Genomic DNA, 24,046 nt, shown 5'->3' with positions numbered 1-24,046 from the left:
GTTGTTTTCTTCCATGTACTTTCAAAATCAAGAGATTTTTTACTGATATACTTTAACATCGTCTGTATTTGCTCCCTCCCAGGGAGCTATCCCACACAAGCATTTTACAAAGAGGAAAAAATCCCCAGCAAATCCAATCAACATTTTGAGATGATCTGGTGTTCCATGCAATGCTCCACACAAATGATATAACTAATATGCGGATCTCCAACTCTGCAAAGGAATGGGACTCGTATCTTCCCCATCTCTCCTTTCTGCCTCGTTTATTAGCTGTTTGACTATGTGCAAATCATAAATCTCTAAGCCTCATTAATAATACAAAGTTCTGAGAATCAGTTGAGAAAGAACGTATGTGAAATTGTGCAAACCTTAAAGCACCAGATTATGTCTGTTATTACTGGTGCTCTCTTCCTATTCGAATGATCTTGAATGAATTGTGTACTATTACGTTACAGAATTTCAGAAGTAAAAGGGGCCTCAGTCACCAAGTGCAGCCCAAACATAAAAAGGATCCTTTTGCAATCTATCTGAAAAACGAGGGGTCTACCAACTTTTGCTCAATGCCTTCAAGTGATGGGGAACCTGACAATCTCCTGGGCGACAGCTTGTTTCACTTCTGGATAGCTCTAATTATCAGGAAATTTCTTCTTTTATAAAGTCCAATTCCGCTTGCTTGCCACTTCTATCCACTGCTCCTCTACTATCCTTACACTTGTTCATTGAGGGAAGCATCTGTTTCATTTTTGTCTTTGTAATTTCAGCCCCAGCACGATGCCTGGCATGTAGGAGGCCCTTACTGTGGGCTGAAGAGATCAGCTCTAGACTGATGATCTTTATTAATTTTATATTTCTTATATATGTATGTGTGTGTGTATACACACACATATGCACTTGTATTTGTCTCGCACATTCGAATACAAGGTCACTTCGAGCAGAGATTCTAATACTTGCATCCACAGTGTGTAAAACAGTGCCTGCGACAAAGAAGGTGCATAATAAATACTTGCTACTGGACTGATTCCTCAGCACTATCCTAGGCCCTCTGGGGGCTACAAAGATATCTAAGACTCGGCCTTGGCCCCAAGGAGTTTATAGTCCAACAGGGAAGATATAATGCACCCACAAATCTCTCTCAATACAGGAATCCTAGTCCCTAACAATTCCCTTGGGTCAGGCTCATACACTTCATGTTTTGCACAGCTGTAACTATATTTTTTAAACCAAATATCAGGACACATATGATAGAGGATATTTCTTCAGCAAAGTTTTTCTGAAAACATATTTTCTCTGCTCTGGAAAACATGGGACCTATGTATCTGTGTAGTCAGCACACCTTTAGCTCCTGTAGGAGAACTACATGGTTCTGTGCAAATTGGTGCTACGGATTGGTTTATACATGTCAGCCGTACCCTAAAAAAGAAAAACCCAACAGTACTAAGCATCTTCTCCCTGTGAGCCCTGTGTTCTCCTCCTATATGTTTAGTTTTCCAGGGTGAGTATGAGGACCCCCTTGTAAAAAGAAGCCGCTTGGCCAGTCTCTGGAACCTCAATGAGACCTCCATGGAGTTATCCCACCCCCTTCAATCCCTCTGCTGAATTCTGACAACAGGCAAAATTTATGGGGGGGGGGACCTTTTTACTTTTAAATTATTTATTTTTGAAGCACAATCCTTTTGTCAGTTTAGTTTTTTGGTGGAGGAAAACTTCTCAAAAGCGAAAACTTACAAGGAAAGATCACTTCTCTCTCTGGGAAATTTGTTTTGCAAGATTTTTTTTTAAACTGGGTCATTATTTCTGGCCAAAAAAAAAAGTTGGAAAAGCTTGCTTCAGGCATATGTTTGTTTTTCTTCCCAGATCCTGCTGCAAAATGTCTCAAAAGGGGACTTCAGTGTTTCAGCCACTGTAGTTACTATTCTCTTGTTATGAACTTAAATTGAATTACATTTAAAAAAAGTTATTGTGATGGAAAATGGAAAACCACTACAGTAAAGGTAATCAGATTTGTCTCTCAAAAAAAGCCAAAAGGAGTCAAACAAGCCCATCACAATTACTAAAAGAAAATTTATTGTAGCCACATATATTACATAGTTATGTTACACATTATCATACAAATACATTGGGAAAGTCTTAACACATAAGGAAATCTTTTAATAGTTAGTATTTCCTTTGCTGAAAACTTATTTATTATATCCTCCCACTCACAGTGAAAGAACTTTCTTTCCTCTGGGTCAGTCATGGACCAACTACATTCTCTTCCCCCCAGATCTTAGATTTTAAAGATTCTAGAGAAAACTTCCTTTTGAATCCAAATATATGCCAGCTATTCTCAAATGCTTTGGGGGCTCATTTAATTGTTAAAATATTCTAAGTTAAATGATTGGTATATTGTGTTCTGAGCATGCCATGCACTGTACCAAACAGCTTTCTTCTCTTTCCCAGAGTCCCGGATCACATGTTCTAGCCAGATTGTTATGATCAAATGGGCCCCTCATTTAATTTTCCACCTGAGACATACCTCACCTTCCCCTGACTCAGAACACTTAGCCCAGGGTTGTTTAGATAAGCTCTCACTTCTGACTACAAGAGATGCCAAGGCCTCTGAGTTTTCCCCCAGGGTCTATGTTGACCAGTTCCTTTTGGTGGTTGTTGGATGCCTCTCAGTTCTGCATCACAGATGGGCTGTGGGATGAGACCAACTGAATCTGATGTCTTCCACGTGCCCTGGGCATCAGGCCAGGGCTGCTGCTAAATAAAAGCTCTTCCTTGTCAGCTTGTCTTCCTTAGGCTTTGCTCTTTTCATCATCTGTGTGTTTTGATGCCTCTACTAACAGCTGAGGGACGTTCTTTGTCCTCCTCCACTAGACAAACACATGCAGGTATGTCTTTGCCTTGCTTCTTTTTTCTGGGAAGTGAGCTTCCCGATAGATCTGTCTGAACAGGGATGGAGGGGGACTGTAATGTCTACTTCAGTCTCCCATCCATGCAGCAATCCTTTTTTTTGGCCTTCTTTGGGAGTTTTCCCTAAAAATAAGCAACTTTCAAGCAAGCCCATGAGCATGCACCACAGTACAGACAGCTGCTTGTAAACAAGGTGCACACAGCAAAGGAGAGAGCCCACGGCTGCATGCAAGAGAGCCAGCTGATCAACCTACACATGATGATCCAAAGTTGCTTCTGCCTTTCCCTTGGGCCCAAGATTTTTGGCTGCTGTTAATTCCCAACCAATTAAGTGCATGACTGGAATGTTCACATTTCTTGCCACCCAGTATCAAGCTTAGTACATGCCCTGGAGTCTTCTTAGAGAGAGTAGCTTGGGTAATATTCTTCCACCTCATAAGAAAGGAACTCTGAGCAGCCAGGGCACACCATGCAGCTGTGCTGCATCCCCGGGGGTCTGTTCTTTCCCACAGATTTGATTGCTGCAGTCAGTCACATTCAGCTCAGGGGCCAACCAACCACTTGGGGATGTCCTGGCAGAGCAGCTGTCTCTCTACAAGGCAAGTCAGCACCGCCACTGTCCCCTCCACCACAGCTTCCCATGTGTCACTTCTTCCAAGACAAGAGGGGGAAGCTGCCAGTAACCCCAGAGACCACTGGTGGTGCTAAGAGCGCAACCAGACCTGGTGCACGGTCTTCCCCAGAAATGCTGCACAAACCTGGGAGGCTCCCACAGAGGTGCGGTGGAAATACATCAAGGCTGTCCTAAGATAACCAGATCCACTTCCACCTAGCCCAGCCTCGGGTCTGCCCTACTCCGGAGTCTTCAGATCGACCAATTAAATTCAAGTGTAAAGAGTTCGCTGACCCGCTCACTGTTTCACCTAATGCCTGGCGAAGAGCACGGACTCGTGTGGAGGTCAGCTCACATGCTTTGGCTGAGTCTTCACCTCATCCTACTCCTCTGGGGGCATCTTCAGTTTACTGTTCCTTGCTTAATACTCCCATATGCTTGTTAGTGAGAAAATCAAGAAAGGGAATATTGCAAATGGCCTGGTGAATATTCATCACTGTGATTTCTCTTGGAGTCCTGTACCAAATGAACGAGAGGTGTTATGAAGAATAACTGACCCAAGCAACTCATGAACTGAATCAGTGGAAATCTCAGCGGAAGATGTCATCAACCCAAGTCCCCCACACAAAAGGGCACAATGACAAAGGAGCTAATGCCACTAGGGTAGCTGCAGGAAAAGACCGGCAATGGGGAGCCCTCGGGATTCACTGCCCCCTCCCTCTCCAGAGCAGATCTGTTCTACAGTCACTGGAGGAGAAGGAGCTCTAGAAGCTGCCCAGCTGTGAGCAAGAGGCTCTCTTTGGCCTGTTCATGGCCTACTGTGCCTTATTTCTAATCCTCAGGTAACTGAAGGGGACGAGGGTCTCTCACAGAGGGCTAAGAAGGGGACTGGACCCCAAATGGCCATTTCTCCAGCCACACAGACAGGGCATGTGTGTGCCCTGAAGAGGCTGGTTAGAACAGAACAACCTTCATGGGGGTGTACAGGTGTTTTCTACCCCAATGATCTCTAGACTGTGACATGCCAACGTCCTATTCAGTTGCTTTGATTTCCAAGTCTGACACCACTGACGAGATCACAAGGTCTCACCTGCTGTGAGATGCTGTCTGGTACCCAATGGCCAGAGCCTGTCTCAGGATGTCACTCACTAGCTGCTCCGTCGCCTGGAACAGAAGACTGTTATTTGTCATCCTGACCACCGCTTGTAGGAACAGAGTGCCCTGTGCTACATACAACCCCACCTCCAGAACCTCTGGAACAACTAAGCCTAAAGACCATGAAGTTACCAAAGGTCTGAATTTTGGATCAAGAAAGTACAATTTTTTGTTAGCAATTTTCTTGGAAAAAAAAACTATGTATGATTATACAGAATATATATGTGTGTGTGTATATATATATATATATATATGTATGTATGTCTGTATATATACATATGTGCATGTGTGTGCATGTGTGTGTGTGTGTGTGTGTGTGTGTGAGTGTATGTATATATTTTGGGCACTGGAATATTAGATGGGTTATAGTTTAAAATGAAAAGAGAAACCAATGAGGAAAAATTCTAATTTGCTTCTCAGGAGGCAACCACAACCATATTCATTATAATATAAAATGAAAAATATATATCATTGGAAGCCATTAATCAACAAAATGGCAATGAAGAATTTAACTGATCTCCAGATCCAAACAGGCAGCATCTGAGATGCAGAAAAATCAAGCAAATTACCAAAACTGTGGGTGGAAATCTGTAAAACGAGTGGAACATTTTCTCATCTAAGAGAGGAAAAGTGTCAGGGTGAGAAGAAATAAAACCTGAGATTCCACCATTTCTAAGAAGGAAGCTATCCAAAATGCTCAGCCTCCCAAGCAAGTGGCCTGGTATTTAAGAAGGGCACAAAGGCCCTGCAGAGATCCTGCCATTAGAGAGGAGTCCCTTTGTCGGGTCTGGGATGTAGAAAAACTCATCGCTGCAAATGAGGAGCAGAGTTTCTGGAAAAGGATGGGGAAACCCTTTATCTTTTCTGGGAGGGTACAGTCTCCTAGCAGCTGAGCTTTGGTTTCCTGAAGGACCAGAAGAAGTGAGTGGTCTTTATTGGGAAAACCCATTGAGAAACTATGTGAAAACTGTCCATGGAGAAGGGAAAACGAGAATGCATGTGCAAAGCTGCCTGTACTAAGGCGTGTGTGCAATATTCCTGACCAACAGTCACAAAATCTGCGTCCATGAGAGAGAGGGACTTTCCAGGATGAAGGAAACGAAGTTTGGAAGGGGCGAGCTCTAAGTGGGCAGTACATTCACAGCATGGACTGCTTAGCTGGGAATCTGCTTACCTACCTAAGACTTTGAGGTCAGGCCCCGGCTTCGGGACACTGGCCCTCCCCTACATGTTTGAGTAACAGTAACCACAATAATGATAACTAACTATGGAAGCACTTGCCAATTATTATTTCGTTTGACCCAAAGAAAGGTATTGTTGATCTGGGGTCAGGTCAGCTGTGGGAGCCTATGGACCTTTTCTCTCCTTGTCCTGGGATCTTGCTGTAACATCTGGTAATGAACTGTCTCTGATCATGTTGTGTGGGAACTCTGTGATAAGCTTTTTCCCCTAATAGCCCCAACTTTAGGCTCATAACAATGTTGTTTCTATTACATTTGTTTTTACGTGACCTTCAGGTAAGTGTTAAAAAGGAAGTAATATATATAAGTAAATGTAATGAATTAAATTCCTAGTCTGGGCCTCTTTAAAGAATGGTTTAAATGCAACTTGATGAAGACTTTTTAAGAAGGTGGTATTAGCATCACTAAGCTTTTGTGGTGCCCCAATCTTAGCTAATCTGTGGTTAACCGTTATCTAAAAAGCAGAACATAAATGTTACACCCTCAATGGGATGGGAACCCTTCCCATAGACACCACCCTGTCTGCCGTATACCCAGAGGAAACTGAGAAAGACTGAGAGACACAGAATGAAAGAGGGAAGGGACAGCCCTGTCCTGCCACCCAGTGAGCTTCCTCATTCCCTTCCAGCCCATTCGGCTGCCCACCTTTAGGATCATATCTTCAACAACAGATGCATATGTGTTCTTGTGAAGTTCTACAGGCTGGAGGGTGATTCCAATCTGAGAAGAGAGAAAAGTTAGAAACCTCATCCATTCCACATAAACAATGTTCTCATTCTGAATGAAACACAGCAGAGTAGAGGGAATCCTTTAAGAGTACTTCAATTAAAATCAATGGGAAAATGAATACCGAAAAAAGTGGAATTTCTCATATTTCAGTTTAATCTAGGACAAGTTAAAGTTTGGCTTTTCCTATTTTTGGTTTCCTGGCCACCACCTGAAACTTGGGAGGCCTCCCTGGGATCCACCCTGGGCTCTGATGGGTGAGCCTTTGCCTATGTGGCTCAGAGCCAAGTCTTCCTCTCACTTCCCAGTCACGGGCTGGGCGCAGCCCCCTCTCCCAGGTCGCTTCTAAGCACTGTCTTCCCTCATTTGAAATGTGAATTCCAGCACACAAGTGCTTAATAACACTTTCTGTACCTTTTAAAGGTCACAATTTTATTTCCTTCATGGAAGAAATACGCCTTAACTCAGACAGTGGCTTCAGACCCTTTGGAAGCCCTGAAATCAAGTTCCGTGGTGCCTCTCCGGCCAAGGTGAGGGAGCCAATTCTGACCCTTGTATTTCAACTCAACACCTCCCTTTACTTCCCAGAAATCTCTAGCACAGGGAGGAGATGCTCAGTAGGTGCTTCTCCCCACCTTAGGGAAAGAAGGTGGCAAGGGCAAGCTACACCCGTCTCTAAGAAGACTGCGCACAACGAGCACACAGAAGAGGAAGCGTCTCCCCTCCTCCTCACTCGCTCACTCTTCTACCTTTTGAGCCGTGTCGCTGACAAACTCAGAAGCAGGCGTCGTTTCCACATAGAACTTCACTCCTGCTTGCTTCTCCTCCCTTTCTCTCTTGATATTTATCTTTAGGGGCTCGGTGACACTGAGAATGTCCACCTCCTCATCGTTCTCTGGCTCTCTTTTCTGACACTGCTGGAGGTCCTCCAGTTTTCGGCAGAGATCTTCAGCAGTGGTGAAGGATGAGGGACACTCTAAATGAGAAGTCAGGAGTCTTATGATGGAGCAACAATATAAAAGTTTCCTCGACATAGTCATCCCCAGTCCTCTAAAAGTTAAGAAAGCAGGGGCAAGAGCCAAGGGAGTTTGAGAAGCATGGCCTAGGAAGACTGAGCTAAAAGATCTCTCTGGTCCCTTCCAGCTTTCAATTAACTCCATGAATGTGAGAGGCAGAAAAGTACCTGAATCTCCTCAGTGAAGCACAGGACAACAATCTTGGCTCAAATGGATTATATACAAGTCAGGACTGGGCTGCCAATAACGGGGTCAAAAAATTTCAAATGCCATTAGTTTTCCCATGCTGACTTATAGAAAGCCTTAAAATTAATCATGCAGCTGGAAAGGCACATGGAGGTCCAATCCTCTAGGCTGCTCCTCTCATTATACACAGAAGAAAATTAAGATCAGATAGATGGGATGAGTTGTCCCAAGTTTTGTCTGCTGAGAGCCAGCTCAGAGAGCTTTTGCTTAGTATGATGCGAAAATCAATCAAATATATTTAATTTTTACTGTGCTACACACTGTGGGGGCTGTAAAGAAGTATAAGATATGGCCCATAACTTTAAGAAGCTTATAATCATTATAACTGGGAAGACTGCTACATGTAAAACAAGATAAAACAAAGCAGCACATTACAGCGATTAAGTGGTAGAGACAACGACAAATGGCAGAGACAGTGTACAGTACAGAATGTGAAAGGAGGAAAAGGATTTTATGGATTCAAGTGATCCAAAAAGGCTTTGGAGAGAAGGCAGGGATTAAACCAAGTATGGAGGGATAGGCAGGAGTCAGAGAGGCAGGAAGAATGGGGGAGATCTTTCAAGAAGCAGCAGTATGGGAAAGACACAAAAAAAGGGAAAAGAACGTAGCATGTTTGGGAGCATTTCTGTGGGGAAGTGAGAGATCCAAGCAGGAGGCCGAGCAGAGGACAGACAGGTGGTGGTGAGCTCTGAAAGCCAGTACAGACTTGAATTCTGCAGTCGGTGGCCAAACACTGAAGCCTTCCGAGCAGGGATAATGAAACTTGAGCATAATCGCCTAATGGTGGACATGCAAGACGAACTGAATGGAGGCAAGAGACAAGTCACCGACTTGTAATCTGGAATCTAGGGTTTTTGATGGCCATGATGATGAGAACAAAGGATGGAGGATGTGGGAAAGATACTTTGTTTATTAGGAAATGGTCACTGGACATGAAGGTGGAGAGAAAAGGAAGGGTCAAAGATGATCTGGAAGGAAAGGAGTCGGGGAAGGAGTTAGTCTGGGAGCTGAGTACGACAATGAATGATGATACTACGGCTGACTGGAAATGATCAGAAAGCAGTTGTAGGAACAGGCTCTCCCCTCCCCACCTCTAGTCACCTGTCTGCATTCAGCTCTCTCCTGCCAGGTTCCAGCCTCCATCACACTTCCCAGACATCTCCAGCCATGCCGCAGTGAGGGTCCTTCCCACTCCCCCCTCTATGTTGTCTTCCCTCACTAGAATGTAAACCTTTTGAGTGCTGGGGCCAGGTTATGTCCTCGGTGCTTAGCACAGTGCCTGGCACATGTTAAGGGCTTAATATATGCTCTATAGAGTTACCTTGTAGAAGTTCATAGTTGACCACATAAGAGAGATGGGAGTGAGGCCATGGAGAAGACGACATGACAGAAAAAACAAACCACGTTTACACAGATCTTTGAAGGGGAGAAATAATATAAGAGGGTCGACTGCTAAGCCTTGCGAGGACAAAATAGGCCTACTCTTAGCCCAATATTCTTGGCCACAGTAATTCATTCACAAAGACCATATATTTAGATAGAAGGTGTACAATCTCCACTGCTTTACACAGGACAGGCCATGCCGTATTACCTTCACTTCCTTTTTTTTTGACAGGGTAATTAGGCTCAGAGATTAAAGTTGTAGACAAAGTACACTTAGTTTTCAGCAAAGTGTATGACAAAGTCTCTCCCCACTATCCCTGTGGAGGAGATGAAGATAAGGGTTAGATGCTCATGTGGTCAGCTGGACTTGGAACTAACTGGACGACTGGTTTACAAACGCACTCCTGAACCGATGAATGTCAACCTAGGTCAAGGTCTTTAAGCAGAAGGCCCCAGGGACCTGTGCTTGGCCCTGTATACTCTGCTCAACATTTTCATCAGTGACCTGGATGAAAAGAGCGAAGGCACCGCTCGTCAAACAGGCAGAGGACCAGATGCTTCCGGGACGTCCCAAACTCTGGACAAAAGAACCGAATCCAAACAAGGAATCAGAATGATGGATCAGATGAAATCAAATTAGATGAAATTTAAGCAGGACAAAATATAAAATTCTATAATTGGGTTAAAAAAACCCAGTTTCGGTGAAAAAGATCTGTGGGTTTTAGAGACTGCATGTGACATCCAAGTTAAAAAAGTAATTGTTCATCTCGATTGTGGAGAGTCACAAGAGAAGGAGTGTCCCAAAGGAAGGAGGAAACAGTGCTGTTGCTGTCCTCTGCCTTGGTCAAGTCACAATGAGAATACCGTTCGCTTCTGAGACTACGTTAGGGGAAAGATAAGCTGGAGGCTGTCCAGAAGAAAGTAGGTAAGGACGTAAGACAACTAGAGAACACGCCACAAAGACTAGTCAAAGGATCTTCGGCTTGGAGAAGAGAAGAATTAGGGAGAATCTCATAACCTCATTAAGTATCTGAATGGCCATCACATGGGGGAAGAATGAGCACTGCTTGGGGTCCAAAGGGCAGAGTTCAGAAAAACGGGTGGAAGATGCAAAGACTTCTCAACAATTAAAGCTGTCCAAAAGTGGAAGTGACTGCCTTGGAAAGCGAGTGCTCCCTCATGAGGGAGGCAGGACCCCTTGTCGGGGATGTGGCCAGAAGACAGAAAACGAATCCCTCGCTCCTTCCAAGGTGGAAGTGACATAGCCTCCTTTCACTAGCTTCTTACCTGGCTCACTGTCTATCTGCGTCAGTACGTCCTCGATGGAATCACCATCATTTCTCAAGCTCTCTGGGTCTGGTGGAGTGTAACCATGGCAACGACACCAATGGACAATGTGCTTGGTTTTGAGGGGCGTCACATTGTGAAACCTGGGATTCTTCTCCAGAATTTCTTGTAAGACTTTTCTCATTGTCATTGCTCGTTGCCACTAGGGGAAAAAAGATGGCATTTATATTCTCTAATTCATAAACATGAGAAGACATGAAAATTCTAAAATGGCAACTCTGTTTCTGCCATTTTGGGATGGGGAAATTAGATACCCTAATTCCATGTTAGAAAGTGAACATCTAAGAGGCCTTTCCAAATGCGATTTTTTTTTGTATAAGGGAAAAATGTAATTTCATAAAGCACTCTAACCAAAGTACTGTGTAAAGAACCTCATTCTCAGCTCCAAAGAGGCAAGGTTTAGGCCGGCAGGTTGGCAGCCAGAGCTTGAAGGAGTTGCTACCTTTTCTCTCCAAATGGTTTTTCGTTACACCCTGGTGACAGATAAAGACAGGATTACCTCTGCTGCCCTCCGTTTCCCAATGTTCCAACTATAATACTGCTCCACAGAACTGGCACAGAAACAATTGGCATCTTCACCTAGAAAGCACACCGCCAGCAAAGTCTGAATTAAGTTGTGGTTAAGAATGAAGGCGAGTTATTGATATTACTGTCACTGGGAAGGAATGTGCTTGAAAAGAGCACAACATGGAAAAAAATGTGCTAAGTGCAAAGGATTGAGTGGACACCATTTGTATCTTCAAATTGTATTGTTAGTAATAATATATATACTGTATAATAGAAATATTAAAGAAAAAAGAAAAGTACAATTTCATGTGTAATATGTTCTTGAAGGCAGAAGTGCTCCTGCTGATGTTTAAGTTCAGAATTCAAAACTGGGGAAAAAATAATAAAGTGCCCAGATAGTCAAGAAAAAGCACAGAGAAGAGAACAGAAGTATTCAATGGGGGATGCAGAAAAGCAAGGCAGCTTTGAAACTAACATGGAGAATTTATCATGTTTTCAAAAATAAGCTGGAGGTAAGCAAGTCAGCATTCATGTACATTCCTCTTTTAGTGTTTGTCATCTATGGAAATGTTCCATGTAAAAATTTTAAAGAAAAAAGATCCAAGCCAAATGTAAGCAGCTGTAGCCTGCTCCTGAGTCCCTTGGACTTCACTTGATGCCACAATGAGCAGCTTGGCATGGGAAGCACACGGCTGCTGGGATGAGGCGATGGAGGAGGCAGGCACTGATATTCACCTGCCCATCCCTCTATAGAACTCACTTTTGTTTAGCTGAAGAAGGAGATCTATATAAATAAAGATACTTGCAACAAGCAAAGATAAAGAGTCTGAATTTGAGTGAACTCTGAGCTGGGGCCTGGAGGAACCTACAGGGTGCTGTGCGAAGGCCAGTGCCAAGAATTCAGGTTCAAGGTCTTAGCTCAATAAGAGTCCTTCAGGACAGGAGAAAAAGAGGACAGGAGCTAATGTCAGGAACAGGATGGCGGATTCAGTATGTGCCTTTTAAAAGAGACCGAGAGAGTTACTCGCTTTCATGAAAGCAATGGGAGGGCCTCCTGCCTTGCTCCCCTGCCTCTGTTCCAGCTCTGCCCCATGAGGCTCTATATCTGTGGCCAAATTCATCTACATCACACACTGCTCTCACTCACATCCGTGGTCTTCCATTCCCCACTGAGTAAAACTCAAACATCTTAACCAGCTTCCAAGGCCTTCCACAATCTAGCCCTAACCCATCTTTCCACAGCTTTGTACTGAATGCCCTACACATCCCTACCCTGCAACCAAACTGGAGACTGTTGCCAAACACACACCACTTTCTTGTCTGTAATCATCTCTGATGTAGTTCCCCATCCATCTCACCTTCAACACCCATCTCCAAGGTCACCTCTCACAGAAAGCCTTTCCTAACCTCACCACACAAAAGCAATCTCTCCCTGTCCCAACATCAGGGCTCTCAGTCACGTTATCATGCATTTGCCACATTCTAAATGGCACTCAATTTTTCTATGTACACGTTCTGTCATCACTGACAGGCCCTAACACACCATGTTAATCTTTGCATCCTTCCAGAATCAAGCACAACATACTGAACATAAGAGTTTCATAAGTGTTGGCTGAATGAATGATCTAGACCTATCAAATCACTGTTGTTGAGGGCAGCTCGCTCTTAAGGTTACCAGCCTCACAATCTAGGGCATACAATTTTAATGATCAAGGTGCTTAAGGATTTGCATAATTTGGGCCTAACACCTCAGATCACAAAGATAGGATTCAGCTTGGGAATGTAGCTGCACTTTACAAATGTAACGTATAACCAAATGCAAATAGACACTAACATCAAATCCTTAAAACTTTTCCAAATAATGAGCACAGAATCCCTTATCGCCATGTTTTTCTTTTGCTTCCAATTTTCTCTTAACAACCTTTTGTGTCAAAGATTAGATGCCAGGAAGAAGACAATACTGTTGATAAATTTCAAAACTAGACTGCAACAAGAAATGTAGATTCTATTTTCCCAGATCTGGGACAAAGGAAACAATAAAAGACTAGCTGGCTGCCCAAGAAACCATTCATTCTAAACACAACTTTTAGCTGACTAAATTAAAAAAAAAAAACAAAATAAAAACCCAGTACTGTTCATTTAAATTACAATAATTGTGCTTAGTACAGAGTTCACAGGAAAAAAAAAATTGTATCTTTTCAGTATCATTTACTTACCCTTTTTAGTGATTAATGGGATCTTCTTTACTATGGCTGTTAGAAGCTGTTGGGTGTTTTCTAAGTGTTCTATGCTACAAGGGATTAAAAAAAATAAAAGCAATAAATCCCACATACTAGCTTTAAGCCTCATTAGACATAAGACTTTTTTTTTCCTGATAATTTATAGGAACAAGGGGGAAAAAATCCCCCTTGTCAGATCTTTTCCAAAAGGGACGTTAACGTTCTTGGGCTTCCTGTAATTTGTCAAGTGTTGGAACCCCTAGACATAGCAATGACTTGAGTCAGCTCCCAATTTCACCTGGTGTTCATCTTCCACTGTATAGCCAGGCAATACAGCTAAATAGTTGCTGTGCTGGACCCAGATGGTCTACAAGCCTGGAACACACATTATCTCGGCGCACTTGGGTTTCTAAACTAATGCCTCCCATTCATGTAGTGCTCAGTGGTTGACCAAGCTCTTTACACATGTGGTCCCACTGAATTCTCACCACAGCCCAGAAAGGCAGATGGACATGGTAAGTAAGGTCCTGCTTCTCTCAATTCAGAGTCAATACATAGTTTGTCAGCCTTTCTACTGTTCTAACATAGTGCCATCTGCAGGGGGAGAGGAATACTTAGGTGGTGACTTCACATCGGAAAAGGATAAATATTTAACAGCTTGTGGTGCCCAAGAAGCGGAGGCATCAGGACGGCATAGACGCAGACACCTCAGTACCACCAGGCTGCTCTTTTTGGAGCTGCCCGAGCCCACTGCAGGATGGGGTGAGCAACTCTATTTTAGAAAATTCACAGAGCACACAGGCTATGGGGCTGAAAGAGACTTTGGAGAGCCTCCCACTTTACAGAAGAGGAAGCAGGCCTCAGAGATGTCAAACAGCACCTAACTTGGATTTCAGGAAGCAACAAACAGGCAGGATGAAGTGGCAGGGTAAAATACTAGGAGGTTATCAGGTTCCTGGGTGAACATATGAATTAAGAGCTAACCTTGAAAATAAATTGTTAATGAGATCATGTCTAAAAATGCTTTGTAAAGCTTTCAGAGCCATGTAAATGGTGGCCATCACCCTCATCATCTCTTTCCAGTAAGAACAGTCCTGGGCCCTGAGCTACCCTGCTAGCAAGATCTGATATTTCATATTCCACAGACCCATAGGGTAATGCTGCTTCTTATAATGGACAACTAAGTTTTTAGGACATCAACATCTTTTGTCGGCTCCCTGGAAGCATCTTTAGGGTAATTCCAGTAGAAGATAGGATGGCAAAGATGATTGATGCAAGCCTCAGCCGACTCCCACATGGTTCTGAATCTCCCACTGAGTCTCTAGACTTTGAAGGCAACTTTTATTGGAAAAATATAGTTCAGAGATTATGAATCCTCGGCACGGTAAAGCACATTTAAGAGGTCATTCTTAACCATATAAATAGAGAGAACAGCTTCTACAAAACAACTGAAAGTGAATACTGCAAAGTTACAGAGAATAAGACTGGCCCCAAAGTCAACTCCAGACAATAAATATTCATTAAGCACTTCCTGTGTGCCTGACACTATGCTGACATCTAAGAATACAAAGGCAAAGCCCATCCCTACCCTCAAGAAGCTCATACTCCTCTCCCCTGTAAAGGTGGAAGGGTCTGAAAGATTGCCTATAACATGAATTTTTCCACCGATTGATTTACTGAATTATTTTCTCTTCCTCTTTTCTTTTTAAAAAATTGTCTTAATTTTTTTTTATAATATAGGACAACTTGCTGGGAGAGGGAGGGCAAGGAATACAAGTGAGATAAAAATGATATACAACATTTATGTAAAAAAATAAAAATTTACCACCAAAAAACTCCACTCTTATTAAATTGTTATTTAACTATGTTAGGTCTGAATAATTAAGGGTACCTGTTCTGTTTGTGATAAAGACTGTACAGTTTGAGGTTAATCTTGCAGTATGGGGATCTGTCATTGGTTACTTCATGAGGGATAGAATTCTGGCCACCTGATCATGTCTAAGCATTCAGCAGGCGGTCAATCTTTGCAGCCTGAAGTCACAGGCCCCATAAATTCTACCATTTCCTTGCATCATGTGCTTTAATCAGTGAGTCCGGGCTGTCTTGGGGTCACAGGTCCCTCGCAGATTTTTGTCACGTTGCTTATATTAATCTATCGTCTATTTTACTGTTTCAAACTCTATGTTCAAATGGGTATTGCATGGGTGGTAAATGTACTTCTGACTGAGTTCTTGTTCCTGGATGCCAACAACTCTCAACACACCCAGCCACAGCTTTCTCCAGGGGACCTTTATGCTCAATGTATCTTGCCTGAAGAAGACCCAAGTTATTTTTACAAACCACCTTCATTCATTGGCCAATTTGGCCTCCGGATTCAAGCTCAAAGCTTTCCGTCTCTGTTTTCTCTTTGGTGTACGCTAAAAATTTCACGAATGACCTCCTGGGCAATGGAGAAAGTCTCTAGGAGGTGCCCGAGTGCACTGGTAACTAAGGTGGGGCCGATGAAGGCCAATGATATCTTCACTCCCAAGTAGGCCCCAAACCCCTAGCTACTAGGTGCTGTTACTAGGTGCCAAGCCAATGTGGGCGTGAAGCCCCCAGGTTCCTAAGGGGAGATGCTAAGACCAGAGCCAAAAGTAAGAGCTTAAGTTCTGGTCACTCAGATGACGTTTGATGAAGGCTAAAGAGTGCATAAAAAGGGAATAAAGAGCTATTTGCTTAGGGCTCTCACTCTTGGTGGCCGCTGATGTGGAGACTCTGGGCAGCTGTAGAGCCCTCCAGCTTGTAAACTCGGATGTTTGGACTTTGTTAAACTCTGGTCACTGTGCATTGAGATTTGAATCAGACAAGGTCTGTCTGTTGATGTTTGTAATTTGTTTGTGTTTGCTCTGAAGTTCAGGGTGCTGGCTTTTTCCCCTGAACTAAGTGAATGACATTTGTATGCTGCATTAAAGTAAGACTGTTAACCCCTTAATGTTGCTTTCCTTAGTAAAGCAGATCAAAAGAACCCGGGCTTGCAGCATTCCTGTTGTTGGGCTTGTGTTCGTTTTTCACCCCCACAGCAGCTGCTAGCTGAATTGTTACACCAAGGCGTTTAATGTGGTTTCTACACAGAGCCATATGACTTAATGCCATCATGTGCATCAAGTGATTAACGGTGTTTGAAGAAATTCCCTCTTTAGCTTGGAAACTGCACTCATCTCTTGAGGAGGCCCCAGACCCAAGAATGAGCTTAAGCTGACTCCCAAAAAGCTGCTATGCATTATATTACTGTTAAGAAATGAAAGTCAATCTACGAGCCTGTCATTTAGCAGGTTCGCAGGAATGAATCTTAACCAAAGGATGAGGGAATGAGAAGGCGCAGAGCCCAGGAGTCAGGGGTTTGAGTCCTGGCTAACCACAGGGTCCTGAGCCACCTTCCTCATCTGTAAGATGGAGCCGATGGCCCTCATCGCACCAGTGCTGCAGAACAAGTGTGTCTGAGCCCCAAAGGGCTGGTGGATGGATGTGAGCGCTTTTACAAAGATGTCACTTGCCATGCACAAAGCAGGCCCTTCCAAAAGCCCCCTCCACAGACCGAGCTCTCTTAGAAAGAACAGAAAATGTTACTTGATTGCATAGTTCCCCAGTTCAGTATTTTCTTCTGTCTTCACTTCTGTCTGTACCTCCTGGGAGACCAAGGTGAGGCCATTTGATCCTGGTGTTTCTGGCTCCACCTTCACTGCAAAGGGAGACCAACACCAGTCAAGGATTAGTGGCTGAGGACTACATGCAGCATCGTGTCAAGCAAAAACGCAAATGCCTTTTCACTTGTGGGGACTCCAGGGACAAAGCTGCACCCCGGCCCCCAAGCAGTGGGTGAGTGCCCTCCCATAGCAATGTCAGCAGTCAAGCAAAGATCCATCAGGCAAGACCTCAAGGGGGTGAGAGCTCAAAGAACCAAGGCAGGAAGACAGCTAAGAGAATTCTAAACGAGCTATCCCCACAACAACTTCCCATAAGAAATTAAAGTGACTGCGTCCAATCTCTACAGAAACTTGAGAAGAATCAACTCTCTCATTCTTCATCTGCTGTCCTGCCCCATGTTCCTTCCTTCCACAACCCACACCCCCATTTTCTTGGTCTTTTTGTGTGTAACGGTCAAGGCAAAAATAAAGCTCATACCTTCGGGCATGTCCCAGCTGGTGATCCTGAATTCCATGTTACCTGCTACTCGAGGCTGGCAAGGTCTCTCTTCCTACACTTTTTTTTCATTCCCACCAGCTCTGCTTCAGCTGATCCGATCCAGAACTGTCTCACTATACATTCCTACCTGGGGCACCTTGTTTCTAGACTCTCTGCATGTCATCTATGCTGACATTTTGCATCTACAATCTTTTTATAGCACCAATTTCATTATAACATCCGCCATTTAAGAACTTTCAGTAGCTCCCTATTATCCACCAGCCAGGAAAAGGGCAGAAACCAGTCAATGTGGAGCTATGGACCTGCCCTGAGAGCTTCCACTTAGCTCCTCTTGCCATTCTGAGGGAGCGCAGGGCAGCACAGTCCCACAGATTTTCTTGGAGGGAGTTGCTCCAACCTTTTCCACTGACCACAGGGGTTCCCATCCTACTTATCCTTCAATGCTCACCACAATCGGGAAGTCTCTTCTCGACACATCACCACTGCCTTGAATTATGAGTGTCTATTACCTCTTGACACGTGGTAATGCATCTTTCTACTCTTCTTTTTAATAAGGGAAATAAACACTTTACCTTTAGTAACAGTGGCTGAAGTGGAGCTGACAGGGGTCAAGCTGGGGGCCACCACGGAGGGCATGGCTGGTGTCTTACTGGCAGACAATGACTGCACTACTGGAAGGTGAAAGAGTAAATTGCACTGTTCAATAATAAAAAGTGGCACTACGAACACAAGTCTTTTACATAAAAGCCCCCTCCAATTTCAGGACTCCAGATTCCTTGCTTTGACATCTAGGCAGAGCTAGGGCCTCATCATCTGCCTGCCGCCCTCCCCCGTCTATACTGGCCATTAGTCCAAAGGTAAGCATCCTCCTGAAACAAGTCACACCTCTCTCCCCTCCCCCCAACCCTGGGTAGATAATCAGCTCGACAGCACAGTGAGCCTTGGGGCAGAGCTGATGTGACTGGGGGTCAAGGACCTCAAACATACTCCAGCCCTGTACAATTAATCAGGCCCAAGGGCTCCATAGTGTGTGTTTCTCAAATGCTTTCCCTCCCAGCTTTCAGAAGATCCGAGATCTAGAGAAAAGGATCTCAGAAGGCATCAATTTCAACCCCTTACTCCACAACCCAGTTTTCCATTTCTTGCTCAGGGACTAACCATTATAAATTAACATTATGAGAATTTCTGTGAAGGCCATGGCACATGGCTATCCTATGGTGTCCCTCAGAATTGTTTTTATCTTAAAGCAGGATGAATTCAGGATGAAAAATGTCTAGGATGGCAAAGAAATCAATACTGCCCTTTCACTTTACTGAGATTTCAACAAGTTTACCTGGTGGTACCAAATTTGTTATCTGTGGTAATGTGGACTGGAGATAAGACTAGGTAAATTAATCCACAGACAATTCAAAATGTTCCTTTGAGTAAAGACATTCAACTTTGTAACTTCTTCCCTAATTCATTTTTTTAGCCAGGGCTTCTAACAGGGAGCTCATTACTGACTCCTTCTTCTAGGGACAGAGGTGCCAAGAAGAAGTAAAATGGCCAGCAGGTATGAATCTCCTTCTATCTAAACTTTTAGATGATCTACATTTTTTCCAAATGGAAAACAAAAAATATGAGAATTAAGTCTTGATACAGAATTCTAGGAGCTCAGAGCTGGGAGAGATTTGAAATACATCTAGATGAACAGAAAGTCCTTCTAGAACATCCCCTCCCACCCCCCAACTGTCCATCGCATGCACATCAGAACCCTTTTAGCCCTTCCAAAGCAGCCTTCTCTTTGGGGGACTTTTTTAGACAGCTCTGCCTCCTCTTCTTCACTGGAATGGTTTGTATTTCCTGCTTGAGCCCTCTCTATCCCCCTTTATGCCATGGAATCCTAACCATTTGTTCTCTGAACTCCCTGAAATACGCTCTGTGAAAACCCTATCTCTACCACAAATTCTGCAGCAGAATGGAGGAGAGCAGAGCTAATCACTGCCAACCACACTTTGCTAAACAAGACCCAGGAAAAAGCTCTCCTGTCCCAAGCACATCTGGAGGCTTTACCTTTATTCATGGGCATCAGGATGGTCTGGATGCCTCCAGACGCAGCATTGACACTGAGTGGTTTAAGCTGGCTGGGTATGGTCAGGACAGCCTGCTGAGGACTGGACTGGTTCGAATGGATCTTTAACAGGCCTGAAAGAAACAAAGAAGCAGAGAAAGTTCCATGTGAGGAACTGAGAATGTTCATGCCTGGACTATTACAATAACTGTTGGGGGAGGGGGCAGGGGGGGTGTCAGCTTGCCTCAAGTCTCTCCTCACTCCAGTCTACCCTCTATTCAGCCACTGACGTGGTCTTCCTAAAGCACAGATCTGATCCTATCTCTCCTCTCCCTCTCTCTCTCTCTCTCTCTCTCTCTCTCTCTCTCTCTCTCTCTCTCTCTCTCTCTCTCCTCTCCCTCCCTCCTCCCCACCCCAGCCCTGCATAACCTATCCCCCCCACACACACGCTCCAGGCTTCTTACACCCTACTCCCCAGCACATCCCCTTGGATCCAGTGACATTGGCCTCCTGGCTGTTCCATGAACAAGACCCTCCATCTGTCAGCTCAGGCATTCTGTCTGGCTGCCCCCCATGCCTGGGATGCTCTTCCTCCTCAACTCTCCCTGAGCTGTCTGGCTTCCTTTAAGTCCCAAGTAAAATCCTACCTTCTACAAGAAGCCTCTCCCAAGTCCTCTGGGGCAGCTAAGTGGCACAGTGGATTGAACACCAGGGCTGGAAGAACTGAGTTTAAATCCTGCCTCAGACACTGACCGTGGGCAGGTCACTTAACTTCCCTTTGCCTCAGTTCCCTCATCTCTAAAAATGAGGATAATAACAGCATCTCAGGGTTGTTGTGCAGCTCAAATGAGGTAATTGCCAAGTGCTTACTGGCACACAGTAGGTGCTCTGAAGATGCCAGCTGTCACTATTTATTCTAGTGCTTTCCCTCTGTTAATTATTTCCTATCTATGCCATATATAGTTGGTTTATTGACTTGTTGTCTCTCCAATCAGACCGAGCTCCTTAAGAGCAGAGACTGTCTTTTGCCGCTTTTTGTATCCCCAGCATTTAGTACACTATCCGGTGCATAGTAGGCACTTAATTTATGCTTATTGACATCTGGCTTTGACACCACAGACATGTCAAAACCACATCCAATCAGCCTTCCCTCAAACACACCGAGTACATAATCTGAAAATCTCCTACAGAAAAACAACGCCAACGAAGTGCCAGGCACTGGGAATGTACAAGGACCAAAACAATGAAACTATCCCTTCCTGCCAGAAGCTCACATCCTAATGAGGGAGACGAGAACATGGCAATACGTGCAGCACAAACACAGAGTGACTCAAGGGGCATCTCTCTCCCAGCACATGCCAGTTCAAAGGCACAGAGAGGAAAACTGGAGTGTCGTGGACACAGGACAGAGAGAAGAACCCCGGGGCGGGGGGGGGGGGGGGGGTGGCCCTGGAGCATGGGAGGCGGGGCATGGAGCGTGGGGGGAGTAATGTCCAATGAAGCTCCCTGGACACACAAGTGGGAGACAGGCTGTGCTGGTTCTGAAAGCTAAACAGAGCTTCTTTGATTGTTGAAGCAAAAGGGATCCATCAACATTGGCCGAGTGAGGGAATCATGGGTCAGATGGATGCTGAAGGAAGGTCATGCTGGCAGCACCTGCGGGACGGACCGAGAGCCTGAACGAGTTGGGTTGCTGTGAACAAAGACGAAGTGCCTCCTGGGAGAGCTGTTGGGAAGATCAATATGACCAGGGCGTAAACTAGAGAGGATGTGGGGCCTTGTGTAGGCCTGCCATGGAGCCCAGCACAGAAAGGCAGCTGTCCAAAGGCTAAAATGTTATGTCCTAGAGAATACCCCGGGACTCAATCAATTAATCAACCAGCATTCCCTAAGTGCTTCCTATGTACTAGGTACTGGGGAGGCAGAGACAGAAGTCTATTTGGTCTCTGACCTTGAGGGGCTTATAACCTCTGGTGTTTGGGAATGGAGATAAGGTACTTACTTTACTATAATACCTGGGAGGCAACAACTCACCTAAGCAGCCAGAGTAATGCCATGAATCATCTTCAAAATGAAGAGATGACCCTTGTCCTCACCTGGGTGAACCCTTCTATGGGTAACTTTACATTTCATTCCCTTACACTACTCCAGTACCTTACTTATCACCCTCCCATCTTGAATCTCTCCTTCTAAGTCCCCTTTCTGATGCCTACAAACATGCTTCTGTCTTCTCTATCCTTAAAAACTCCTCACAAGATCTACCATTGCCACTAGCTATCATCCTATTTCTCACCTCCCCTTCTCAGACTAACTCCTTGAGAGAGCATTCTGTACTCAATACCTTCTTCCTCCATCTCACTAAAGGAGCCCTTCTAAACCCAGGACAATCTAGTTTTTGACCTCATCACTCAACTAACTGAAACTGCCCTTTCCAAAGGCACCAATGGATCTCTTAACTCCCAATTCGAATGATCTCTTCTCCATTTTTATCCTTCCTGACATCTCTTCAGTTTTGGACACTGCTAACCACCTTTTCCTCAAGTATACCCTCTCCTCCCTGGGATTTCTGGGACACTTCTCTCTCCCTCAGAGATCTAATCAGTTCCTCCAGGTTTAATTATTGTCTCTATGTAGCTGACACTCAGATCTGTATATCCAGCCTCAGCCTCTTCCCTGATATCCAGTGTTAATATCAACATGTCTATCGGACACCTCCACTTGGATATTTCATAAGCACCTCAACTCAATGTGTCCAAAACAGAATTCATTATCTTTCCCCCAAATCTATGCCTCTTCTGAATTTCCCTATTACTGCTGAGAGCCCAGTAAACCAGCCTGGCAATCTTGGTGTCGTTCCAGCTGCCAAATCTTGTTATCTATACCTCCACAGCTTCTTCTGCACCGATCTCTTTCTTCTCCCCTCAAAAAGACATCAACCTGATCAGGACCTCATTTCTTTCCCAAAAATGCTTTTTGATCTTTTAGCTTTTAAAAAATGAGCTTGCACTATAAAAGTGTTGTCTTTGGCAAGGAAATAAAAGTATTTTCTCGATGATGCAGTTTTGTCCCCCCAGCTTTACTTTTTCAAAAATTTTTTTTATTGTGGTAACTCTATTACATTGGTCAAACTTCCCTAAAAATGTCCATCAAGTTGATACACTCTATTTTTGCTATATTCCAATTTTTGGAATCGAAAGTCACACACGTCAGGTGAAATAACACTTGGTGTCTTTTCATTTTTATCCTTTCTCTTCCTCTGGTATTTGCCTGACTTTTGCTTTCACCAGTCAATGTTCTGACTGTATATAGATGGCTATTCTGAAATAACTGGTACAGTTCATGATCAGGATGCCATTTAGCACTCACTACATCTGGTACCTTCTGACTTGAATAAAGTATTTATGATGTGCAGGTATGAACCTACTATAAACCTCTGGCCTCTTTCATTTTTTGATCCTGAATATTTTCCAATATAGTTTTTGTTTTAAAATTGATGCACCTTCGCCTCCTTTTTTAATTTTTTTTTCTAAATTTAATTTCATTTTAAAAAATAAACAAAAATCTATTTTCTCTCCTTCCCATCTCTCCCACCCCATTAAAAATAAACAAATATGTGTAGTCAAAACAAATTCTTGCACTGGTCAGGGCCCAAAACCAGATGCATCATTCTGCAAACTGAGTCTTTTACCCCTCTTTCCAGAGGTGTTTCCCAAAAGGTGCTCCAGACTCCTGGCTGGTACTGCCTTGATCCACGTTCTTAAGTCTCTCCCAGCTGTCTGTCTTTACAATGTTGTTGTTATCACAGAAATGATTCTATCAGTTTTGCTCACCTCACTGTGCATCTGCTCCTGCAAGTCTACCCAGGCCTCTCCGACATCATAGATTTCCTCATTTCTTACAGTACAATTGTCTTTCATTACATTCATGTACCAGCACTGGTTTAGCAATTCCCCAAGTGACAGCTACTCCCCCCTTGACTTCCAGTCCCTTGCTACCACAAAGAGAGTTTCTATAAATATTTTCATTTGGATCATTTTCCTCTTTCTTTGATCTCTCAGGGGGAAACCCAAGGTCAGACTGAGGCAAACCGAGAAGGACAAGTGTTAAATCCATGTCCCTTTACAACAATCACCACGGAACCACAGCTGCCCAGGGCTGTCAGTCATTTTATATTTTTGTCATTTTCACAGGCCACTACAGCCACATAGCTAAGAAAAAAAAATGACTAACAAGTGAGGGCTTAGAAGCAGCAGATTTGGAGGCCAGAAGGAAACTGTGCCATATTTTCTACATGAAGAAGTTCTGGCTCAGGTTGGTTAAAGGACTGGCTCAAGGTCACAGTCAAGACTAGAATGTAGTTTTCCCACCATCAGGAAATGGAGCCTTAAAGATGCAATAAAGGACAAAGATGGGGCCTATAAAATCAACTCTCTAACAGCCCAGATAAAGGTTAGAGAAGA

The 24,046-nt window shown here is 44.0% G+C and overlaps 1 protein-coding gene across 3 annotated transcripts in view; it reads right to left on the bottom strand.

The window, feature by feature from the left end:
• Positions 1 to 2,044: 2,044 nt before the first annotated feature.
• Positions 2,045 to 24,046, bottom strand: part of YEATS2 (YEATS domain containing 2) — a 108,360-nt gene continuing 86,358 nt past the window's right edge. For 2 of the 3 annotated variants that reach the window (XM_036766718.1, XM_036766719.1), the window contains exons 21-30: positions 19,589 to 19,720; positions 18,109 to 18,207; positions 16,961 to 17,072; positions 13,349 to 13,422; positions 11,125 to 11,204; positions 10,566 to 10,767; positions 7,383 to 7,609; positions 6,553 to 6,627; positions 4,602 to 4,675; positions 2,045 to 4,027 (exon numbers count right to left, since the gene is read on the bottom strand). In XM_036766718.1, coding sequence (XP_036622613.1) covers positions 3,919 to 4,027; positions 4,602 to 4,675; positions 6,553 to 6,627; positions 7,383 to 7,609; positions 10,566 to 10,767; positions 11,125 to 11,204; positions 13,349 to 13,422; positions 16,961 to 17,072; positions 18,109 to 18,207; positions 19,589 to 19,720 — 1,184 coding nt within the window. In that variant the 3' untranslated portion in view covers positions 2,045 to 3,918. The remainder of the gene's footprint in view (positions 4,028 to 4,601; positions 4,676 to 6,552; positions 6,628 to 7,382; positions 7,610 to 10,565; positions 10,768 to 11,124; positions 11,205 to 13,348; positions 13,423 to 16,960; positions 17,073 to 18,108; positions 18,208 to 19,588; positions 19,721 to 24,046) is intronic. The other variant, XM_036766720.1, reaches the window with a different exon arrangement.

This window comes from Trichosurus vulpecula, chromosome 7 (assembly GCF_011100635.1).
Source record: "Trichosurus vulpecula isolate mTriVul1 chromosome 7, mTriVul1.pri, whole genome shotgun sequence".
NCBI classification, from domain to species: domain Eukaryota; kingdom Metazoa; phylum Chordata; class Mammalia; order Diprotodontia; family Phalangeridae; genus Trichosurus; species Trichosurus vulpecula.
This window is presented reverse-complemented; position numbering and strand designations above follow the sequence as displayed.